This window comes from Bacillus rossius, chromosome 1 (assembly GCF_032445375.1).
Source record: "Bacillus rossius redtenbacheri isolate Brsri chromosome 1, Brsri_v3, whole genome shotgun sequence".
NCBI classification, from domain to species: Eukaryota; Metazoa; Arthropoda; class Insecta; order Phasmatodea; family Bacillidae; genus Bacillus; species Bacillus rossius.
The window spans coordinates 345723541-345744948 of NC_086330.1; the positions used below are offsets into that span (position 1 = coordinate 345723541).

Here is a 21408-nt window from a genome sequence, read left to right on the forward strand (position 1 = left end):
TTGTTAACAGCAGCTTGTCATTTGTAATGTTTTATGTAAATTGGTAAACTGTATAGCATAGCTGAAAAATAATGTAAGGTTACAATTGACTGTCCTTGTTTATAACAGTCACATTGCTATAATCTGTTCTGGCACCATATTAAAATTTGTAAAATTGAAAGAAACATTTATTGAATGAAATGAACTTAAATATCATTCGTCTGTGTTGGTTGGCAGAGTCAATAAATGTCACCGTCAGATGGCAGAGATTGCTGTGAATGCTGTTATGGCAGTTGCAGATATGGAAAAAAGGGATGTGAACTTTGAGCTCATTAAAGTGGAAGGCAAAGTTGGAGGTCGTCTAGAAGACACCATTCTTGTCAAGGGTGTTGTTATAGACAAAGACTTTTCTCACCCTCAGATGCCTAAGGTTTGTTAGCTTTCAACATTTAAAACAGTTTTGATTTTATAAGATATCTGTAAGCACTTGTTTTTACAAGTTCTATTTGTTGAAAATGTAATTCTGCATAAAAAGTGAATTTTAGAGAATTTTATTGTTTATAATTCTTAGTTAAATTCTTTATGGAGAAACATGTTATTTTATTTTTTTATTTTTTTTCCTCATTTTTATGTACAAATGTCATCTTAAAATTTTGTGTTGACTTGGGGAAACCTGAGTTTGAAACCTTTATCAAATCCTGTACATATGCAGATGGAAAGGTTTTTCTTGTCTTGTAGAATACTGTCCCGTAGTTAATGTTTTTTAACACATTTTTTTGAAAAATTGATAGTTTCCTTATTTATCAGCATTTTGTATCCTTGCACAACATTACACAATGGACCTATACTTGTTTCCATCCACAGGGTCTGTGGAAGTGTGGATTTTTGCAACTTCAGGGTGTGTATAATAATAGAAACGTTCTATAGTTGACACAGTAATTGCACCCATGATAGCAGGCATGCCTCTTATGTTGGTGTGCTTGTGAGCAATGGTGCAATAGTAACTAGCGAACTGGGGTTTCTTATGTTGCGTCACTTGACGAATCATTTTCCCGGCGTTCGATACAGATATATAATAAGAATCTAATGATTGTTTATTTTGTGATGCTGTTACTGACAGGGTGGCCACTCGACTGCAAAAATCAGAATATCTTGAATTAGCCGGGAATTTTTTTGGTGTTACGAAACGCAGGAATTTTTGACCGCATTTCACAGTGTGGTAAAAAAAACTACACATTAAAAAATTTAAAAAACATGATTTTTTTCTTTATATAAACCACTTCAGCCAATCCTGGTTGTGACAAAAGTGGCCACCCTGAAGGATAAACATGTGTTTGAAGCGTTGTAAATTTAATATGTTATATTTGTTAGGATAGTAGAAACAACTTCATTAAATTGTATCTTGTATTTGTTGTATTAGCAATTGTCTGCATGTACATAGTATTTTTTCCTAAGGCATTATTTGTGTTTCAGATTTATTATTTATAAGAATGACAACCTAGATAATATTATCAACATTCACACTAAAATAAATGTAATGCAAGTTATTGCAAATATAAAAATTGAAAATGGAATCTCCCTTACTCTTTCAAAACATGTTTATTTTTAGAGTTGTTCAGCAGTTCACTGTTCTAAAACTTTGCATAGTTTTAGTTTGTAAACCTAAAGTGGTCAGTAAAAATATAAATAATTTTTGACCACTATTGCATTTAGATAGTTATTTACACTGCCTTTTTTTCTTGTCCAGGTTCTTCGTAATGTCAAGTTAGCCATCTTGACGTGTCCGTTTGAACCACCTAAGCCGAAGACTAAGCACAAGCTGGATGTGACCTCTGTTGAGGATTATAAGGCTCTAAGACAGTATGAACAAGAAAAGTTCTTGCAAATGGTGCAGCAGGTTTGTAGCTTGTATTTATTTGTTTTGGTGCATATTGTGGTGCAGAATGGGTACCTCATTAAAAAATACATGTCCTCCTCAAAGTAATGCTGTTTGATTTATGCAGTTTTGAAGTAACGATGCCAATAAATTACGGCATGATTTGAAGTTTAAATATTACTGTCATATTTGAAGCATCGCAGTTTTCTGTATGTGAATTTTTATTTTTCATGTGTGCACAATTGCTAGGACACTTTTGTAGCATTAATTACTATGCAACAAATTAATATGATGAATAAATAAATAATATTTTACTCTTTCCTTTATAGCTATTGGCTTCCTTCCTAGCTTATTTATCTCTGGAAATGTCTGTGGTAAGCTAGTATTTATTGTACGCCACCCCGTATCTAAGCTCCGGAGAAAGAACCTAGCAGCTTTCAAGGCTAGTTTTTTTCCTTGCACGTTCTAGGATGCGCAAGTGGCAAATCACGGCACGCACTTTTTGTAAATAACAAGTATTGGAAGTTATGTTACAGGTTAAATAATCTTTCTAATAATAGGAAGGTTAAGTTTGTTTAATCTTATTTGAAGTGAAATGTATCCCCTATCTTATTAACATTATTTTTGTAACTCAGAAATTATGTTCGGGCCTACTAAAGAATGTTATACCCAAGCCCTATGATTGTAAAAAACGTAGTGCGTGTATTTTTTAAAATTTATTGGTTTATACATTTCTTAAATTTAAATTTTTTTTAATAACCATAGGTGCATGAAGTAGCTTTACTTCTGGGTTGTAGCCGTGTCCTTGGCGAATAATTCACCAACGTTTTTGTCTACATTGCAGTCGCCATCAGGGAGCAGTTACCTACTCATAGGTGTACGTTTCTTAAATCATTGTTGGGTTCTTGTTGTGTCTTTTTTCTCTCTCAACATTTCAGTGCTGCAGATAGTTATCCGCTCAGACACAGTTGTCTTAAAGGGGAGTCACATCTGCTAGAATAAACAATGCCTCGAACCATTGGGGGGCCTTCAGCAGGTCTTTCACACTGATTGAGGCATAACAGAACACTTGTTGGCTTTTCTAATCTTTGATAGCACTGTTTTTTCATTATTTCACGTATTTTTCATTATGTAAGTGTTGTACCAATTTAATCATTTTGATTTGGTATAGGCCCATATTCTCAATTTTCTTAGGATTTTCAATGCAATTCTTTCCACGTGATACTTAACTAATACACATGTAAAAAAAGTAAAAGTTTATCTGCTCATGTCACCAATCTTTTCTATTTACCTATTAATAGTTTCTTAATGTTATGTTTTAATCATTTTCTATTACTTAGAGCCTTTGAAAGTATAGACACAATACATGTATTTTTTAAATTTAATTTTAGATTGTTTAATCTGAAATGTTATTCAACATTTTATTGAATGTACTTCACATAAATTTAGACATGTATTTGTACTGCAAATTAATTTTAATGAGAGCCCTTAACCTGATGGGAAAACAAATTATTTTGAGTAACATATACTGCTATGGAAAAGTGTATTTTATTAGCACACTGTTTTCCTGGAACGAATTAGTGTGTTATGGTGAAGGGCAGGTGTAATAATATTGTTTATTTTTGCAATGTATCCTTGTGTTGTTGAATACCTGGCATTGTAGTTTGAGGTTATGGCCACCCCTGAAGCTTGTAGCTTAATGTGCATATTTTTTAATTGCCTTAACAATTTTATCCTCTTAATGCTAGAATATTTTAAGAGCTTTGTTTAAAAGAGGTATTCGGTTTAGATAGTAACATTTCTTCAGAATACAAGCATAACTAGGAATATGACATCCTATCACTTGAACTATCTATAAGAGAAGAAAATAAACTGTACTGCCTTTACAAGAATATCTTGGCTCAGACAGATGTATTAGAGTAAAATCTGCATGAAGATAGAATAAAAAAATTTTGGTATTAAGGGGCATGCTACTAAGTCAAAATTATAGTTCATTTTAATTATGTACTCTGTTAATATATTTCATACCTGCCAACCCTCCCGCTTTAGGCGGGAGACTCCCGATTTTATAACCTTTCTCCCGCCCTCCCGATTTGTCCTACAAATCTCCCGCTTTTTGGTTCTGTTTCTCTTGAAGTTTTTAATGCCGTAAATTTATAGTATTAATGTTTGTACCATTATTCCGTACAAGCGTTTAGTAACTACGGTTCGTACCATAACGTGTGGTTATTTTAATAGCCTCAATGCCCACAATTGTCGGCTAAAACTCTTGGTTAAGCGTAGAAAGAAACATAGTTATTTACGATAATTATGGGAGCTGTTTTGGTACATGTTCGTCATTGGTGTTTGTTAGCCAACCAGAAAAAGGTTTCATTTGTTTTCCAAGATGGCGTGGGTTGTCAACATTGAAAACTGTGTTTTCGGTGGTGGTGGTTTGAAATAAAGACGGACTGAATTAATGAGTTTATGATACCACTGTTTACATTCGTGCCCAAATTCGCTTCGGTTTGTAAGCCGGCTATGTGTGAATTGTTAGTTTGTGCCCGAACAAATTCGCCTTTGTTCGCGTCTGTGCTCACAGACGAAGTGTAGAGTTAGCATTATAGTCTTTGAATTTATTCAACGGTGTATTCATAAAAATATTATTTTGTGAAGCAGTTGCGTGATGAGTATTTTTGTTTAGTTGTTGGTCTACTCCGCAATAGGGATTTAATAGAAATGGCGCTAAGTAAGCCTACAGTGAAGTATCTTGCTGTGTACAAGAAGACATTCAGTGACGAATTTCCGTGCATTTTGCAATCGAGGAAAGGTGAATATGCTGCATTTTGTAAAGTGGTAAATTTCTATAAAATATTGATAATGACATAGGACTTATTTAGGCATAGTAAATATCAAGAAACTTAAAGATGTTGATTGAAAATTGGGAAAAAAAATTTAACAATCTAGAATTAACACATGTTAAAGATGAGTAAATTTTTAATTTGTTTTTATATGGTGTGCACGTACTATGCCCTCTTTTTGTGGCCCTGCCTACCCTATACAGACCTGCCAACTCTCGCGATTTTGGCGTGAGGCTCACGATTTTAAGGTCCATCTCACGCCAAAATAGTGCTTCCTCACGATTTTTCGGGGCCCCGAGATTTTTTTAACGACATAATTATATTGCATCAGCAAGGGGGAATATTAGTGGCAACGCAACTGTGAATAAGATGTTAAGGTTGCATTTATTTTGAGGTTCAGCTATGTAAATACTATGATTTATTTGTGTTAACTGTAACAGTATTGTTATATTTGAACCTGTTGCTGATATTTTACACGGCTACGTTTCGCCTCCGGCCGTGCCGTGCCGAGCTCATGCTCTTTGACTGAGCCGGGCCGTGCTGTTTACCGCAGCCGAGCCACATACCGTGCTCTCGCCGTGTTCGATAGTCGATAGTAAGTGAGTAGTTGGTGTCGAAGTCGAATGTTTATTTTCGTCTTGCGTTGCTCCCTTTGTTCTTTGGCAAATGGCGGCGGTGTTTGTGTCTAGAGCAACGTGAACATGTCTGATAGATCTGTTTGTAAAAGTTACAAAACAAGTTTTACGAAAGCTTACAGTAACGAGTTTCCATCAATACTCGAATCACGTAAAGGAAGCAATTTCGCATTTTGTAGCGTGTGCCGTGCTGATTTTTCTATATCGCATAGTGGAAGAGGAGACATTGTGAAACATGTCGCTACAAAAAAACACAACGAACACGTGAAGTGTATTGCTTCCAATAAAAAACTAAATTTTGCTGTGAACAGTGATAATAGTGTTACACGAGCAGAATGTTATTTTAAATCTTTTTTAGTTGAACATAATTTAGCGCTGTCGTGTAGTGATCATGCAGGGCCGCTTTTTAGAAAGATGTTTCCCGATAGTGACATTGCCAAAAAATACGGCTGTGCGAGGACCAAATCTGCAGCAATATTGGGACAAATGGATCAAAGCTCGCATGAGAAACTTGTATCTGTGTTACGTAATACACCATTTTCCATCGCAACCGATGGTAGTAATGAAAGTGATTGCAAACTTTACCCCATTGTGGTTACTTTCCACAGTAAAGACAAGCTCGAAATTCAAAATAGGCTCTTGGCAGTACCAGTTCTCAAAGGCAACTCAACAGGAGTAAATATTGGTAATATTTTACTTGATACCTTAAAAGAAAACAACATTCCGTTTTCAAACTGTTTGTCGCTAAGCGCTGACAATGCGCCAGTGATGGGACATAAGTGGTGTGGCTGCTGTTATGAAAAGTAAAATCGAAAATTTGATTGCCGTTGGTTGTCCATGCCATTTGATAAACTTATGTGCTGAAAAAGCTGCTGCTTGTCTTCCATCTAAAGTGGATGACATTTTGATTGATATATTTTATTACTTGGAAAAGAGTGTAAATAGGAAAGAAAAGCTAAAAGAATTTCAGATGTTGCATGACGTAGACACTAGGAAAGTCCTCAAACATGTGTGTACACGATGGCTTTCGTTAGGAAAATGCTTGACAAGGTTGGTAGAACAATGGCAGCCATTACCTAGTTTTATTGGTAGAATGTCGGCCTGAATTTGCAAATGAAAGCAGGAGCACACTTCAGAGCTACAAAATCCCCAAACTAGTTTCAGAAATAAGTGAATGTTCAATTCCATCTCAACAAGGTAGTCAAAGTAACCTCACAGTTTTATCCAGTGCCACAAACACAGAAAGTAGTAGTAGTACAAACAGTAGCTATGCAGTGTCTTCAAATGATAAAAAAACATTTCCAAGTTCACTTTTCCCAGTAAAATAGCTTCTAAACTTGACAGTTCAAAGAAGCGCAGTTCTAAAATGGATGTGACCAGCTCAAAGAAAATCAAGTTAACACACAGACCTAAAATGAAAACATCAGTTCCTCAGGTACCAGCAGAAAAAGGTAGACCTATGTCATCCCAACTTACTAGAGAAGAGAGGCTATTCATGTTTTTATCAAGTGATTTAAACAAGGCATTTTGCATGTTTCTCTTAAATGTAATCCCTATGTTCAACAAGACCAATGTACTACTACAGTCGCAAGAACCTCAGATTCAGAAACTGAAATCTACACTTTACGACCTGTTGCGAAACTTGATGTCAAAATTTGTGTGTGCTGATGTAGTAAAATCATCTACTTCTCTTTTGGAGATTGATTATCACACTCATGATAATCAAAAAAAGGATGAAGATTTGGTTATTGGTAGTGCGGCATTCAAAATTGTGGGTGGCTTGAGTGTTGAACAGGGCAAATTGTTTTACAGTTCAATTAGGCAGTATTATGTGGCTGCATGTGACTACATAGTACACAAATTTCCATTAAAAAGTACATTTCTAGCTCATGCAGAAGTAGCATGCATTGAAAACATAAGCCATGCATCATTTTATAGTGCAAGATATTTTGTTGATAAATTTCCAAATATTATAATTATGGAAGGACAAGATATAGATGCTGCAATTGATGTTTTGGAGTCACAATTTTCTTCATTTCAAATAGAAGATATTCCTGAGGAAATATTGAAGCAGGAAAGAATTGACTCTAAGTGGTCATTGATTGGACAGATGAAGACTACAGATGGGAGTTTGAAGTATGACAAGTTAGCTCAACTTATGCTAGGTATTTTATCCATTCCTCATAGTAACGCCGAGTGTGAGAGGATCTTCAGCCAGGTAAAGAAGACAAAAACCCAATTCAGATCGTCATTGTCGGAAAAATCGCTTGAAAGTTTGCTAAAAGTGAAATCTGCACAAGAGGGCGTGTGTTACGAACAACTCTTCGACGAAAAATTTTTGAAGGCTGCAAAATCTGCAACCTATAATTTGTTGAAATAAATTTTGAAGCAGAGACCATGTAACATATGTATAGGTATGTCACTTAAATTTAAAGATTCTCATTTGTTGTTTTTTATATCTAAAATGTATTTGTGGGCCTGAAAATTTTTGTCGAGGACCTCATGATTTTTTTTGATTTGAATGTTGGCAGGTCTGCCTTTATTTTTTAAATGGGAAAATCTTTCTCTTTTGAACTCTCCACAGTAGGCACGTGCAGACAATTCTTAAAAAAAGCAACTAGTCCAATAAAAATATTACAATTTCAACCAGCTGTTTTTTATAATTTTTACTTAGAAATATGTTTAAAAGCACTATTTTGCGTCTTCAAAACAAAATTTTCCCGGGGGAACACGTATTTACTCCACTAAAAAACCTCCCTCTTTTGGACTGGCCAAAGTTGACAGGTATGATTTTTGTTCATCGCTAGAGTGCAGTATATTAAATTCTTGTCATATTGAAAATATTTACCTTGGGGTTTTTTATGACATAATAAATGTTGGTCTCAATGCTGCTAAACCACCACGTCTGTGCAGCACAGTAAAACTCTGTTGTTACAATCCTGTGAATAGGGGATGGAAATAGAAGGGGGAGGGACTACCACAACTCTTATATGTGAGATATGCATTTTTTTCCACTAGTCCATGTTCCTTCATCTTTGGCATAAAATGGAGAAGTTTTCATAGTTAAATATGTCAATTTTATTAATAACAGACATTTCCTGAAAAGATACCCACAAAAAGCATATTAGACCACCAACCATCATCAAAATGATAAAGGTTGCAGCTATAGCTTTAAACAAGCCTAAAGTCAATTTAACAGTTCATCAAATCATAACTCAACAAATCCAAGTCGTAGTAAGAGAAGCATAGATTGCAGCGTGTCCAAGAGCAAGCAATGTCAAAATTGTTTGGCTGCCGGCAGGAAGTCATTCTATCAAGTTTTTGACATTTTAACACATTTTTTTTTATGATTCCTTGAAAAGTGGTCATAATGGAGATGTAATTAACCGGGTTTAGCTATATGTTTGTAAAGAGTGTAAGGCACTAGGAGTGTGTTTGTTTTATTGACATAAGAGCTGTGAAGCAAGAATACTGCAGTAAAGTTTAAAATTTAATTAGTCAAGTGGAATGCAAGGTGTTTAAAATTACATGGCTGAAACATTGATTCACCTATTTCAAATATGCAGAGGCTTACCCCTGTGTGATATTTTGGTCATACGGGAAGATTTTCTGATAAATAAATTTCTGCTCTTTGATGAGGTAACCTGTCAGGGTTTTCTCTAATGAGGGCTGTACAAATGGAGAATAATAAGGCATGCAAACTTTGTACTACAAATTCTCTGTACCTGTTATTTTTAATTTAATAGTCAATAAATTCTGTGTATATGGACCTTACCTACCAACCGTGGGTATTTAATGTACAATGAATGGAGTGGATCCAAGTAGTTCAAGTAACTGTTGACTGGAAGTGCCACTGTCAGTTCTGGGATGCAAAATTTAATCAAAGAATCTTCGATAATGGATTAAGCTGTTTTGAATGAGTTGTGGACAATATCCTTATGAGTTTGGATTTATTGTATGTTGAATTTGGTATAGCTGTGTCGAGAACTTTTTTTTTTTAAAAAAAAGTTTGTTTTTCTTTATGCATTTTGTGGACAGCAACATGCAGGAAAGTCATGTTTATGAATGTCTTTTTGGTATCTCTTGCAGGGGGGGGGAAAGAAAATGCCCAATTTATTTATTTTCATAAGGAGGAAAAAATTGTTTGGAAATCACTCATGCATATTATGTATTAGAGGAGGGTTTGTGGTTATTATTTATCTTGTGTTGAAATTTGTTTCCAGCAATAGTAATTGCCAGTAACTAACCTAGAAAATTTGTATGTGTATAGCATACTCAGACCTGCCAACCCTCCCGCTTTAGGCGGGAGACTCCCGATTTTGTACCCTTTCTCCCGCCCTCCCGATTTGTCATTCAAATCTCCTGTTTTTTGGTTCTGTTTCTCTTGAAGTTTTTAATGCAATAAATTTATAGAATTAATATGTTTGTACCATTATTCCGTACAATCGTATAGTAACTACGGTTTGTACCATAACGTGTAGTTATTTTAATAACCTAAATGCCCACAATTGTCGGCTAAAACGCTTGGTTAAGCCTACTTTTAAGAAAGAAACGTAGTTATTTACGATAATTATGGGAGCTGTTTTGGTACACGTTCATCATTGGTGTTTATTAGCCAACCAGAAAAAGGTTCCATTTGTTTTCCAAGATGGCGTGTTTTGTCAACATTGTAAACTGTATTTTCGGTGGTGTTGGTTTGAAATAAAGACTGAGTGGATTAATAATGAGTTTATGATACCACTGTTTGCATTCGTGCCCAAATTCGCTTCAGTTTGTCAGCCGGCTATGTTTGAATTGTTTGTTCGTCCTCAAACAAATTCACCTTTTTTCGCGTCGTGCTCACAGATGAAGTGTAGAGGTAGCATTATAGTACACTCTTCGAATTTATTCAACGGTGTATTCATAAAAATATTATTTTGTGGAAGCAGTTACGTGATGAGTATTTTGTATGCGTTGTTTAGTCGTAGGCCTACTCCGCAATAGGAATTTAATAGAAATGGCGCTAAGTAAGCCTACAGTGAAGTATCTTGCTGTGTACAAGAATACATTTAGTGACGAATTTCCGTGTATTTTGCAATCGAGGAAAGGTAAACATGCTGCATTTTGTTCTTTGTGTCGTGATTTTTCTGTTTTGCATGCCGGAAAGGGCGACATTGTGAAGCATATAAATACGAAGAAACATGCCGTCAATGCTATGGCATCATCTCGGAAATTAGACGTTTTTCGTGAAAAGTCGGAATGAAGATATCGTCACAAAAGCAGAGTGTATGTTAACGTATTTTATTTTAGAACACAATTTGCCCATTGTTTGTGCTAATCATGCTGGTTTACTCTTAAAAACTATTTTCAAAATTTACAAAATAAACATTTTCCCGCTCTCCCCCCCCCCCCCCCCCTTCCACACCTTCATTAAAAAACCTCTCGCTTTTTGACTGGCCAAAGTTGGCAGGTATGCATGCTACAATACAGGTATTCTTAAAATTAAAAATATATTTTATTTGACTCTAAACTATATTATTAAAAGCAATGTCAGGTTCAGTTCTCAAACAACTTCTGCCCCAGTTCCACATATGTATTTGAATATTTTAACTTGCTTATCTTGGATATAGGTTTGCATTCTTTGGGTCTGTAAAGGGATTTCCTGCTAAATCTAAAATGTTACCTGCTCAAATTTTGTTAACTGAGTATTGTTCATTTGCAGGTGCACTCACAATTTGAAAAGGTATTTCAGGATATTTATGGCTTCTCTGTCAAAAAAATTTCCAAGAATCTTGATTTTACCCCAAAAACTGTTAAAATTCCCACTGCTTTTTGAAATAAAAAACAAAATTGCAAACTCATTTGCTTCAATTTTTTATTACTGAGCTGTGTTATATTTACTTAAAAACAACTTTTACTCAAATGAAATACTGTGTTAACTCAAAAATTACACACTGTTATTATTGTGTGGAAAATTCTATACAAGTATCAGTAAAATTAATTATTTAAAAATTAATTTAATTCAATATTCACAATAAAAATTGATCAAAACAACACTAGTAAAAAACAACTAATATAAACTGTTTTGAATAATACTGGGTCAGTGTTGTTTGTTTCAACACATTTTTCAAACTGGCACATCACAGAATTGTCCAGTTTCCAAAAGCTCTTCCTCACACTATTGGGAACATTTTTTGTATATACAAACCTTCATTTTTTTGCACTTTGATGAAACACCAGTAGCCAAAAGTTGGTCCTGCTTCATCATGATTCAGCATCCAGAGTTGTTTTTGTCATACTGTTGGTATCAAAGGATTTGCATCAGCTTCTGATATTATTTTCAGTTTTTCTTCAAAAGACAATGCCTTCTATTTAATGGGTCCTGAACTACTTGAAGCCATTATGCAGTGTTTTTCACTACCCTAAATGTTTATCATGCTTGATAACATTAAAATTACCCCTTAAAAGATTGCACAAACTAAAACCTCTTATTTGCCGGTTATCAAATTATTTTATACTGAGCACGATACAAAGTGTGCTTACTTCTTGCAAAAAATTAAAATGCAGGTCAACAAATATTGCCTGGTGGTAATTTGGTTTGTTGTGTATTTGTCATTAACTCGAATAGGGAAAATGGATCAGCCTCTCGGTCTATACGAATGCAAGCAGATTGGTGGAAAAATTCACTTGTAACAGCGTGTGGTACAGGTTTCAACAGACTTGTGCATTTATCATTCGTCAGATGTTATGCCACAAATGGGGGATGGCGTGCAGATTAAACAGCTTTTTAGTCTATACAAATGCAAGCAGATGATTTGTCAAAAAATTCACTTGTAACAGTGTGGCACAGGTTTTGACAGTTATGTGCAGTACAAATTATTTTATCGTTTGGAAAAATGTAAATTTTTAAAAATTGAGTTTTTAAATTTTAGACATTTTTTTTCCCCACAAACTCTGAACGTGGGAAGCATCTATTAACACAAACGTTATGAATGGGAAAAATTAATGTAAGGATATGTAAAAGTGATCAAGAGGATAATTTTGTGAACTTGACAAGCAGGAAAACTTATTATTTGGGAACGTCGTAAGTTTTACTGTACGGTTCATTATTTTAATCTTGCATGTAAAAAAAAATATATCGAAATATTGTCACTTAGAAACATGCCTGAAACCTAAAACCCTTTTCATCTACAATTTTGGCATTCCTTTGAAAAGTATGGTTATGAGTGTATCATTATGGTGAAGTCTTCAGTTAATCATCACATACACTAAACTTAAAAGTAGCTGCTTCTAAGCCCTAATTTCTTATTAAATTTTAATGGGTATAAAGTTTAAATCCAACTGAACAGAAAGCTTGTGTGATTTTATAGCAGAGTTTGAGGGATATTGTTAATGAATTTTCAAGTTCTTGTTGTGGCGCAGTGGTCAAGCGCATTGTCTGATAATCTGCTGGCTCTGGTTCAATACCCACTGCTACCATTTTTATTTTTTCCAGCTATATAGTTGATTTTCTTCCTAGGGCCCACTCACATGAGATATTAGGACATTAAAGGGGGCCCTGAATCTGATCATTCCCTTGTTAATTATTTTATACCTTATATATATACATTTTTGACATTAGATCCTAATGTTGTATGCCAATAGAAAGAATGTCACAGTGGTCAAAATTAATGTTTAAAAGTGCATGTTGCCCAAAAGTGGACATAGTGTCTTAATGCCTCTTCTAAGGAAGTTATATATGACTTTTGTCATACCATATATAAATAATGCATTTAAATATGAATTAGCAGAGCTGCATCAGGTAAAAGGTTAAAGTGGTCAGAAAACTTGTAAACCGGAAATACTGCATCCATTGATGTTTAGGCAGCTCAAAAAATACCAGGACATTTAATGAATTTGTGCACTTTTTTTTTAAAATCACAGGCTTTGTATTATATTGTTGAATAATTAATTTCAATAAGTGAGATCTACAGAGAATCTTATTGTATGTAGATACAGGTGAAATTTGTATGTCAATTTTTCTGTCTGCAAACTTCACATAAGAATTTTAACTCGAGGCATCTACAGGATGCCCACCTGATATGGAAAATCGGAAAACTTTGAATTAGCTGTAAATTTTTTGAAAGCCGTAGAGATTTCACTATTTTTCTAGCTATTTGAGAATAGCTTAGTTAAAAACGGCATGCCTTGCCTAGGAACTGCTTCATTTATACCATATTTCAAGGCCGTTTTCATTTTACTTTGTAAATGTTCGCTGTGTGTACTGACTGCCTCACTTAATACAATTGTTGATTACTGTGTGCTGATAAACCTCCACAGAAAATGTGGCATATGGGTTGCCAAGGAATAATCAAGGGGGTTGGATGGAGGGCTGTCAGTCAAGTTCGTTTTTTTTGTTTTATTTTTTATGTTTACTTTCAATTTTCACCAAAGTTAATAATAAACAGAAACCACAGAGGAAAATTTATGATTTAATACGTGAAATATTTCAATTTCAGAATGAAACAAAAAGTGATTTTTAACATGAAAGAAACGGGACTAACGGATGTTTTTGCAATTTCTTTTTGCTGTGCATAGTTTTGTTTAATACAGCACAGACAGTAAAGAACAAATATGTTTCAGAAGATTTACCATTATAAATAGTTTTTGGATATATTTGTTCTAAACCAAGTTACATTTGACAGGCCTGGCAGATAATTAAAAAAAAAAACACTTGACTATTGCTGTGCAGTTAGGTGATGAATAGAAAATGTGTTTTGCAATTTTAAAAGTTGATTATGTACACAAACGTGTACTTGATGAAACTAAGATTTTCTATTTTTAAATTACTAGGAACGTTATTCCAGGAATTAATAATAGGGCGCCAGAGGTAATCAGGAAGTAACAACAAAATAACACTATCAAGACTTATTTTATTGTTTTAACCATAATGAGAAACCTCGAGTCATGGAAGTAATAAACAAACAAACAAATATTAAATAAAGTCTATGGGATGTCGTAGATAACTTGACTCTTGAATAAAATTAAATAAAATAAATAAAGTTCCTGAAATTGTTCACTAAGTAAAAGTTTTGGGGTTTTGCTCCGGCTTGCTCGAGCATGAAACGCCTAACCTAAAGACTTCTGGACTTGTGTACATATATTTTGTGCTAATGTGAGTAAATTTGCCGATAATCGCCGAAAGTCAGTATTCAACTAATTGATGATATCCAAAGTTTATACAATTACAGTTCGCATACGTTGACGGTAAAATTTACGTCAATTTTACTATATAGCGATGATGCAGACCATACCTTAACTCTGGATGATTAAGGTCGTTCGTAAAACACGTCGTCACTCACGTGAATTGAATGCGATTCTTCTGCATTCAATTACAGGGCGTCAATTAATATTGCCCCGTATTTTGACGTAGTTTCCAGACCAATAACGCCGAAATTAGCATCGCCACGAATAAAATATTTCCCGCACTAAATGGCGTCATTTTCCACTCTTTTTCTTCTCTCTTGCCGAAATTAAATTGTTAATTGAAAAGGGCCAATCACGGCCGCGACACGTTAGCGTCCTTTTTAAGCCAATGAAATGTCAATATTACTCAAGCATAGGCTCGTTAAAGCTGTTCCAAACGCCGCGCGATTATTTATTTTAGCAGTGGTCATGGCGCAGCACGAGCTGCGCGCGCCGCCATGCGTGAAACAAAACAAAACACTGCCGAAAGTATTGGGAAGCGGTATTAACCTCGAACGTAAAACAATAACAAACAGTTTCAGTTAGTCTGATAATACCATAGTATTACAATTAGTTAATTTATAGGTGTAGTTGCTTATTAAAAAAAAATTCTTTAAACTTATTTATTGTTTTGAAGAATAAAAATGATAAATAAGTTTAAAGAAATTCTTTTTTAATAAGCAACTTCACCTATAAATTAACTAATCAACTTTTAAAGCCTACAGTGAAGTATCTTGCTGTGTACAAGAAGACATTCAGTGACGAATTTCCGTGCATTTTGCAATCGAGGAAAGGTGAACATGCTGCATTTTGTAAAGTGGTAAATTTCTATAAAATATTGATAATGACATAGGACTTATTTAGGCATAGTAAATATCAAGAAACTTAAAGATGTTGATTGAAAATTGGGAAAAAATAATTTAACAATCTAGAATTAACACATGTTAAAGATGAGTAAATTTTTAATTTGTTTTTATATGGTGTGCACGTACTATGCCCTCTTTTTGTGGCCCTGCCTACTCTATATTTTTTAAATGGGAAAATCTTTCTCTTTTGAACTCTCCACAGTAGGCACGTGCAGACAATTCTTAAAAATAGCAACTAGCCCAATAAAAATATTACAATTTCAACCAGCTGTTTTTTATAATTTTTACTTAGAAATATGCTTAAAAGCACTATTTTGCGTCTTCAAAACAAAATTTTCCCGGGGGAACAAGTATTTACTCCACTAAAAAACCTCCCTCTTTTGGACTGGCCAAAGTTGACAGGTATGATATTTGTTCATCGCAAGAGTGCAGTATATTTGTTCTTGTCATATTGAAAATATTTACCTTGTGGTTTTTTATGACATATTAAATGTTGGTCTCAATTCTGCTAAACCACCACGTCTGTGCAGCACAGTAAAACTCTGTTGTTACAATCCTGTGAATAGGGGATGGAAATAGAAGGGGGTGGGACCTACCACAACTCCTATATGTGAGATATGCATTTTTTTCCACTAGTCCATGTTCCTTCATCTTTGGCATAAAATGGAGAAGTTTTCATAGTTAAATATGTCAATTTTATTAATAGCAGACATTTCCTGAAAAGATACCCACAAAAAGCATATTAGACCACCAACCATCATCAAAATGATAAAGGTTGCAGCTATAGCTTGTAACAAGCCTTAAGTCAATTTAACAGTTCATCAAATCATAACTCAACAAATCCAAGTCGTAGTAAGAGAAGCATAGATTGCAGCGTGTCCAAGAGCAAGCAATGTCAAAATTGTTTGGCTGCCGGCAGGAAGTCATACTATCAAGTTTTTGACATTTTAACACATTTTTTTTATGATTCCTTGAAAAGTGGTCATAATGGAGATGTAATTAACCGGGTTTAGCTATATGTTTGTAAAGAGTGTAAGGCACTAGGAGTGTGTTTGTTTTATTGACATAAGAGCTGTGAAGCAAGAATACTGCAGTAAAGTTTAAAATTTAATTAGTCAAGTGGAATGCAAGGTGTTTAAAATTACTTGGTTGAAACATTGATTCACCTATTTCAAATATGCAGAGGCTTACCCCTGTGTGGTATTTTGGTCATACGGGAAGATTTTCTGCTAAATAAATTTCTGCTCTTTGATGAGGTAACCTGTCAGGGTTTTCTCTAATGAGGGCTGTACAAATGGAGAATATTAAGGCATGCAAACTATGTACTACAAATTCTCTGTACCTGTTATTTTTAATTTAATAGTAAATTCTGTGTATATGGACCTTACCTACCAACCGTGGATATTTAATGTACAATGAATGGAGTGGATCCAAGTAGTTCAAGTAACTGTTGACTGGAAGTGCCACTGTCAGTTCTGGGATGCAAAATTTAATCAAAGAATCTTCGATAATGGATTAAGCTGTTTTGAATGAGTTGTGGACAATATCCTTATGAGTTTGGATTTATTGTATGTTGAATTTGGTATAGCTGTGTCGAGAACTTTTTTTTTTTTTTAAAGAAAGTTTGTTTTTCTTTATGCATTTTGTGGACAGCAACATGCAGGAAAGTTATGTTTATGAATGTCTTTTTGGTATCTCTTGCAGGGGGGGGAAAAGAAAATGCCCAATTTATTTATTTTCATAAGGAGGAAAAAAATTGTTTGGAATTCACTCATGCATATTATGTATTAGAGGAGGGTTTGTGGTTATTATTTATCTTGTGTTGAAATTTGTTTCCAGCAATAGTAATTGCCAGTAAATAACCTAGAAAATTTGTATGTGTATAGCATACTCAGACCTGCCAACCCTCCCGCTTCAGGCATGCCCTGGCATGGAATCATGCGCCCGTCCGAATTTCCTTATATGGTCATGTTTCTGAATTCTGTACTCTGATTGGTCAGTTGGTCCACGGGGTTGCCTCCCTTGTCTTCACCTTTACAAAGGAAGGTAATCTCGTCGACCAAGTCACTTGTTGCTCGATCGTCGCCGAACTCGGTCGCGTCGTTGGCAAGTCACGACACAATGGAAAGTTACTAAGGTACAATTTAACGCCTAGGGGCTGGGGCCGGTCCGTATTTTAGTAACCTAAATTCTTTATCTTGGACAATGTAACTAGAAATTTAGGCCCTAGGCGTTGGCATCGGCCCGACTTGGTGTGATTCCGGTCCGCGATCCACGGTACCTTGAGTTATGTAGTTAACAAGGGGACATTACTAAAGTATTTTTTTTTTTTTTTTTTTTTGCGAGTGACAAGACTGCTCGACCGTCAACGGCAAGATGTATGGTGTTGTGGTATGTATTTGGACCTCATCCTATCAAAACCCAAAGATATCGTACAAATTTGTATAAGAAAAGACAAAAAACTGTGCAAGTAACGAAGTTTTCTAACTAAATTCATTTGTAAAATTGTGTACTGAGGCCATGTAACGATGAGAAAGAACTTTTTTTTTTTGAAAGAAATAAACAAAGGTAATTTAATAAACTCTTTATTTCCAAATAACGTAGAACGCAACCATCGTAATGAAAAATTCCTAAAGAACATTGTTTGTCTTTGTTTTGTTACGTTTCTCTGTGTGCTTAGCCGGGCCACACATACAACGTAAAAAACAAAATAACTTGCAAAATTCAAATACACATTGTTCAGAATACTTGTTCACTCCTTAGCACAAACTATTGGCTCATCACTCGGTGCTTGAAATATACTAAGAAATTCCTGTGGTCACTATAATTCACGGTACTGCAGAGAAAAGACCATTATTTTAGGGTGTGACAGACGAGGAGGCACTCCAGGGTGGTGCCATGAGCCCTTACTGCTGATGCTAGTGGTCCAGTAATTTCAAAATGTTTTGCTGAAAAATGTTACAAGGTGGCTGGGCTTGGACCACGAATGGTACCTAAATTGTCTCTTAATCTACATTAAATAAACTCATGAGCGATCCACCTCACATAATAGTTTAAAAAAAGATGAATGATGAGGCTATGCAACTTTCTATATCCATCCAGGGAAAAGGCAGCCACTTGACCTCATCAGAGAATCATAACACTCCTCTTAAATTCACAAATGATGTTAACATTGCATAAAGGCATTTTATAAAAAAAAACATACAAAATCAAACCACTTTTAATTGGCTGACATAAAGCCCTGATAAATTTATAGCTAGCTTCCTTTGGGAGCTATAGTTGTCTCATACTATTGCAGTACAGGGTAGATGGCGAACACTGTTGCCAGATTGATACTTTCGGCTTGTTAACATTTCTGCGTTAATATATAAAAACGTTGTACTTAACAGTTTTGGATTTGCTGGTTATTTGGAGTCATTTTATCTATTCTCACCATGGATACATTTTGGTTTGTAATTTAAATTTTTAGTTTTTGATTGGTTAGGAATTGTTGAAATTTCCGCTAAATTTAGCCTTTGCAAAAATTTAAAAGGGCTTTTGCATAATGATTTTATTATTTCTTTAGTAAAAATGTTTCAAATGAAATAATTTCTTGCAATGGTAATACAGCAAAACCCCTTATTTGCACTTTTCATGGGGACAAAGTAAAAAAGTGTAAAAAGCGGGAAAGTGTAAATAAAGGGAAACGTATAAAAAGGAGTACAGTTTACCTTATTTAGAATTTTTTTCCTTTTGTTTAATAGCACATACTACAATGCAGGTACAAACACACTAACAACAAATTTTACTTTAGTATTTAATCAATTATTAATTTACCACATTTGACAAAAATAAAAAAAGAATGAAAGCCAAAATGTTTTTCTGATTACTTCCTAAAAAATAAATTTGAAATTTTCTTCTGCTTGCTTTTTTGGCTGTTCAAGGAGATTATTTGCCTCTCCAAATTATAAATACAGTTGCAACCGGCAGGGTTTATAACAAATACGGGCTACATACACATTGCTCACAGTAAAAAAATTTTTACGAAAAGGCCGCAAATTGATGAATATTTACCGTCAATAGCGCGCCAAACGCGGAGAAAGGTCATTGTACTCGGTCAGCTGCTGTAACGACGCGGCGGCGCATGGGCACTCTATGCTCCGCCCAGACTCATGACGCCATCAGCCGCCAACCAATAGATGCGAGCTTAGCGGAAAAAAATATAAGCTCCACCTCCCGTGTACCAATTTTATCCAGTTCTAATACCAGTTTATTGGTATACGCACCAGTTTTCTCGCTGCCGTGACATGTTCAAGTTTACGTTTATCATGATGTCTTGATACCAATAATTAATTATTTACGATCCTCAGAAATAAATGGTTAGTTTAAAAAATATGGCGTCAACTGTACAATACTTCCCAAATTATAAAAGACGTATAAAACAGTTACCAAGACACCGCTCATTTTATCTTGTGAAGTTTATGTCTCGTACCAGTATTTCGGCTAAGTTGTGACATAAATACAGTATCAGAACTTACAAGCAGCCATGTTTGTACATTCATGAGTTTACGTTTTTCCCTCGTGCATTTTAGATTGTCTCCTGCTATAATTACTCGTACTTTTACACGCCTAGGCTTAAATTATTACATGTTTAGAAATAAAAGCAACTTTTCATGTTATAAAATATGTATATTTTGCTATTTAAAATGTTCATTGCCTACTAACTCCACGGTATTTTCTGGTTGTTTATGGTTGTTACGTGACGTAAATAGCGGGATTGATTCGATTTTTGAGACGTAATTCGCGGGAAAGTATTGTATTGGACTATATGGGAACCAAACGGGACCTGAAGAATATAGTGCAAATAACGGGAAAACGTAAAAACGGTAACGTAAATAAGGGGTTTCGCTGTATCAACAATACTCTGAAATTCTGTGAGCTTAGCTGCTGGTTATTGGCTAGTTATTAATGTATCAGTATTTCTGTCAGTCCCTTTCAACCTTAACAGTCAAGAATTTACCAAATTTTAAAGATATGACTGGGCTAAATGTTGCTACTTTTAGTAGCGGAACGAAGTTAGTAAAAACCTGATTAAATATGTATGACAGTTTTAAATGTTACTTTCGTACCTATTTAATCATGTTTTTAATAACTAAATTTTTGCGACAATGATCATTTCAAGTTTTGTGCATCTCTTCACGTTTTGTTACCTTTCTGATTACAGGTTAAGGATGCAGGAGCAACATTGGCTATCTGCCAGTGGGGGTTTGATGATGAGGCTAACCACCTTCTGCTGCAGAAGCAACTGCCTGCTATCAGATGGGTTGGAGGAGTCGAAATTGAGGTTTGTGTCCTAGTAGTGTTTTTATTGTGTGAGTGAGTGGGAGGCAGCATGGAGAAATTCCAGGCAGCTGATCTTTGAGCTGTTTGGCCAGACACCATGCTAGAAAAATTTACCATATCACATTTCTTGATTTTTTTTTTTCATTGAAAAAGAATGTATTTGGTGATTGGTAAGACAAAGTAACATTTCTGGTGTGTTAGTATTATGTATTATAAGACCTCATGGTTCTATTTTTGTGAGCTAATTTCATTTTTAAAGTAAGAATGTTGCGTTACCGTTTTTTTTTATGAATTATTTGTATTTATAGAGCATGTAATTAAACAAATATACTTTTTGTTTAAATTATTCATATTTCACCTAAACAATTTCATTTTGATTGAATATTATGCTCTTAGAATACAATGGACACCGATTATCCGCGTGCGGATTATCGTATATGCGGGGTATCTATGGCATATTTCACTTCCATAAACCACAAACAGTATTTGACTACTTAATTTTTTATTTCCGTGCCTGCATAGTGACAAAGAACTTGTGTTAACATTAAATCCAATGCAATTAATTAGTAATGCAACAAATTTAATAATGTGACAAAACATTAAAAAAATATTTCATCCTTTCCTAAATATCTATTCGCTTCTTTAATTGTATGTTTATTTCCAATGACACCAGTGTCTCAGCCAAC

At 34.7% G+C, this 21408-nt stretch overlaps 1 protein-coding gene across 1 annotated transcript in view; it reads left to right on the forward strand.

The window, feature by feature from the left end:
- Positions 1-21408, forward strand: part of LOC134528157 (T-complex protein 1 subunit epsilon) — an 83235-nt gene that overhangs the window by 28335 nt on the left and 33492 nt on the right. Inside the window, exons 4-6 of the mRNA XM_063361502.1 lie at positions 217-409; positions 1727-1876; positions 20604-20723. Coding sequence (XP_063217572.1) covers positions 217-409; positions 1727-1876; positions 20604-20723 — 463 coding nt within the window. The remainder of the gene's footprint in view (positions 1-216; positions 410-1726; positions 1877-20603; positions 20724-21408) is intronic.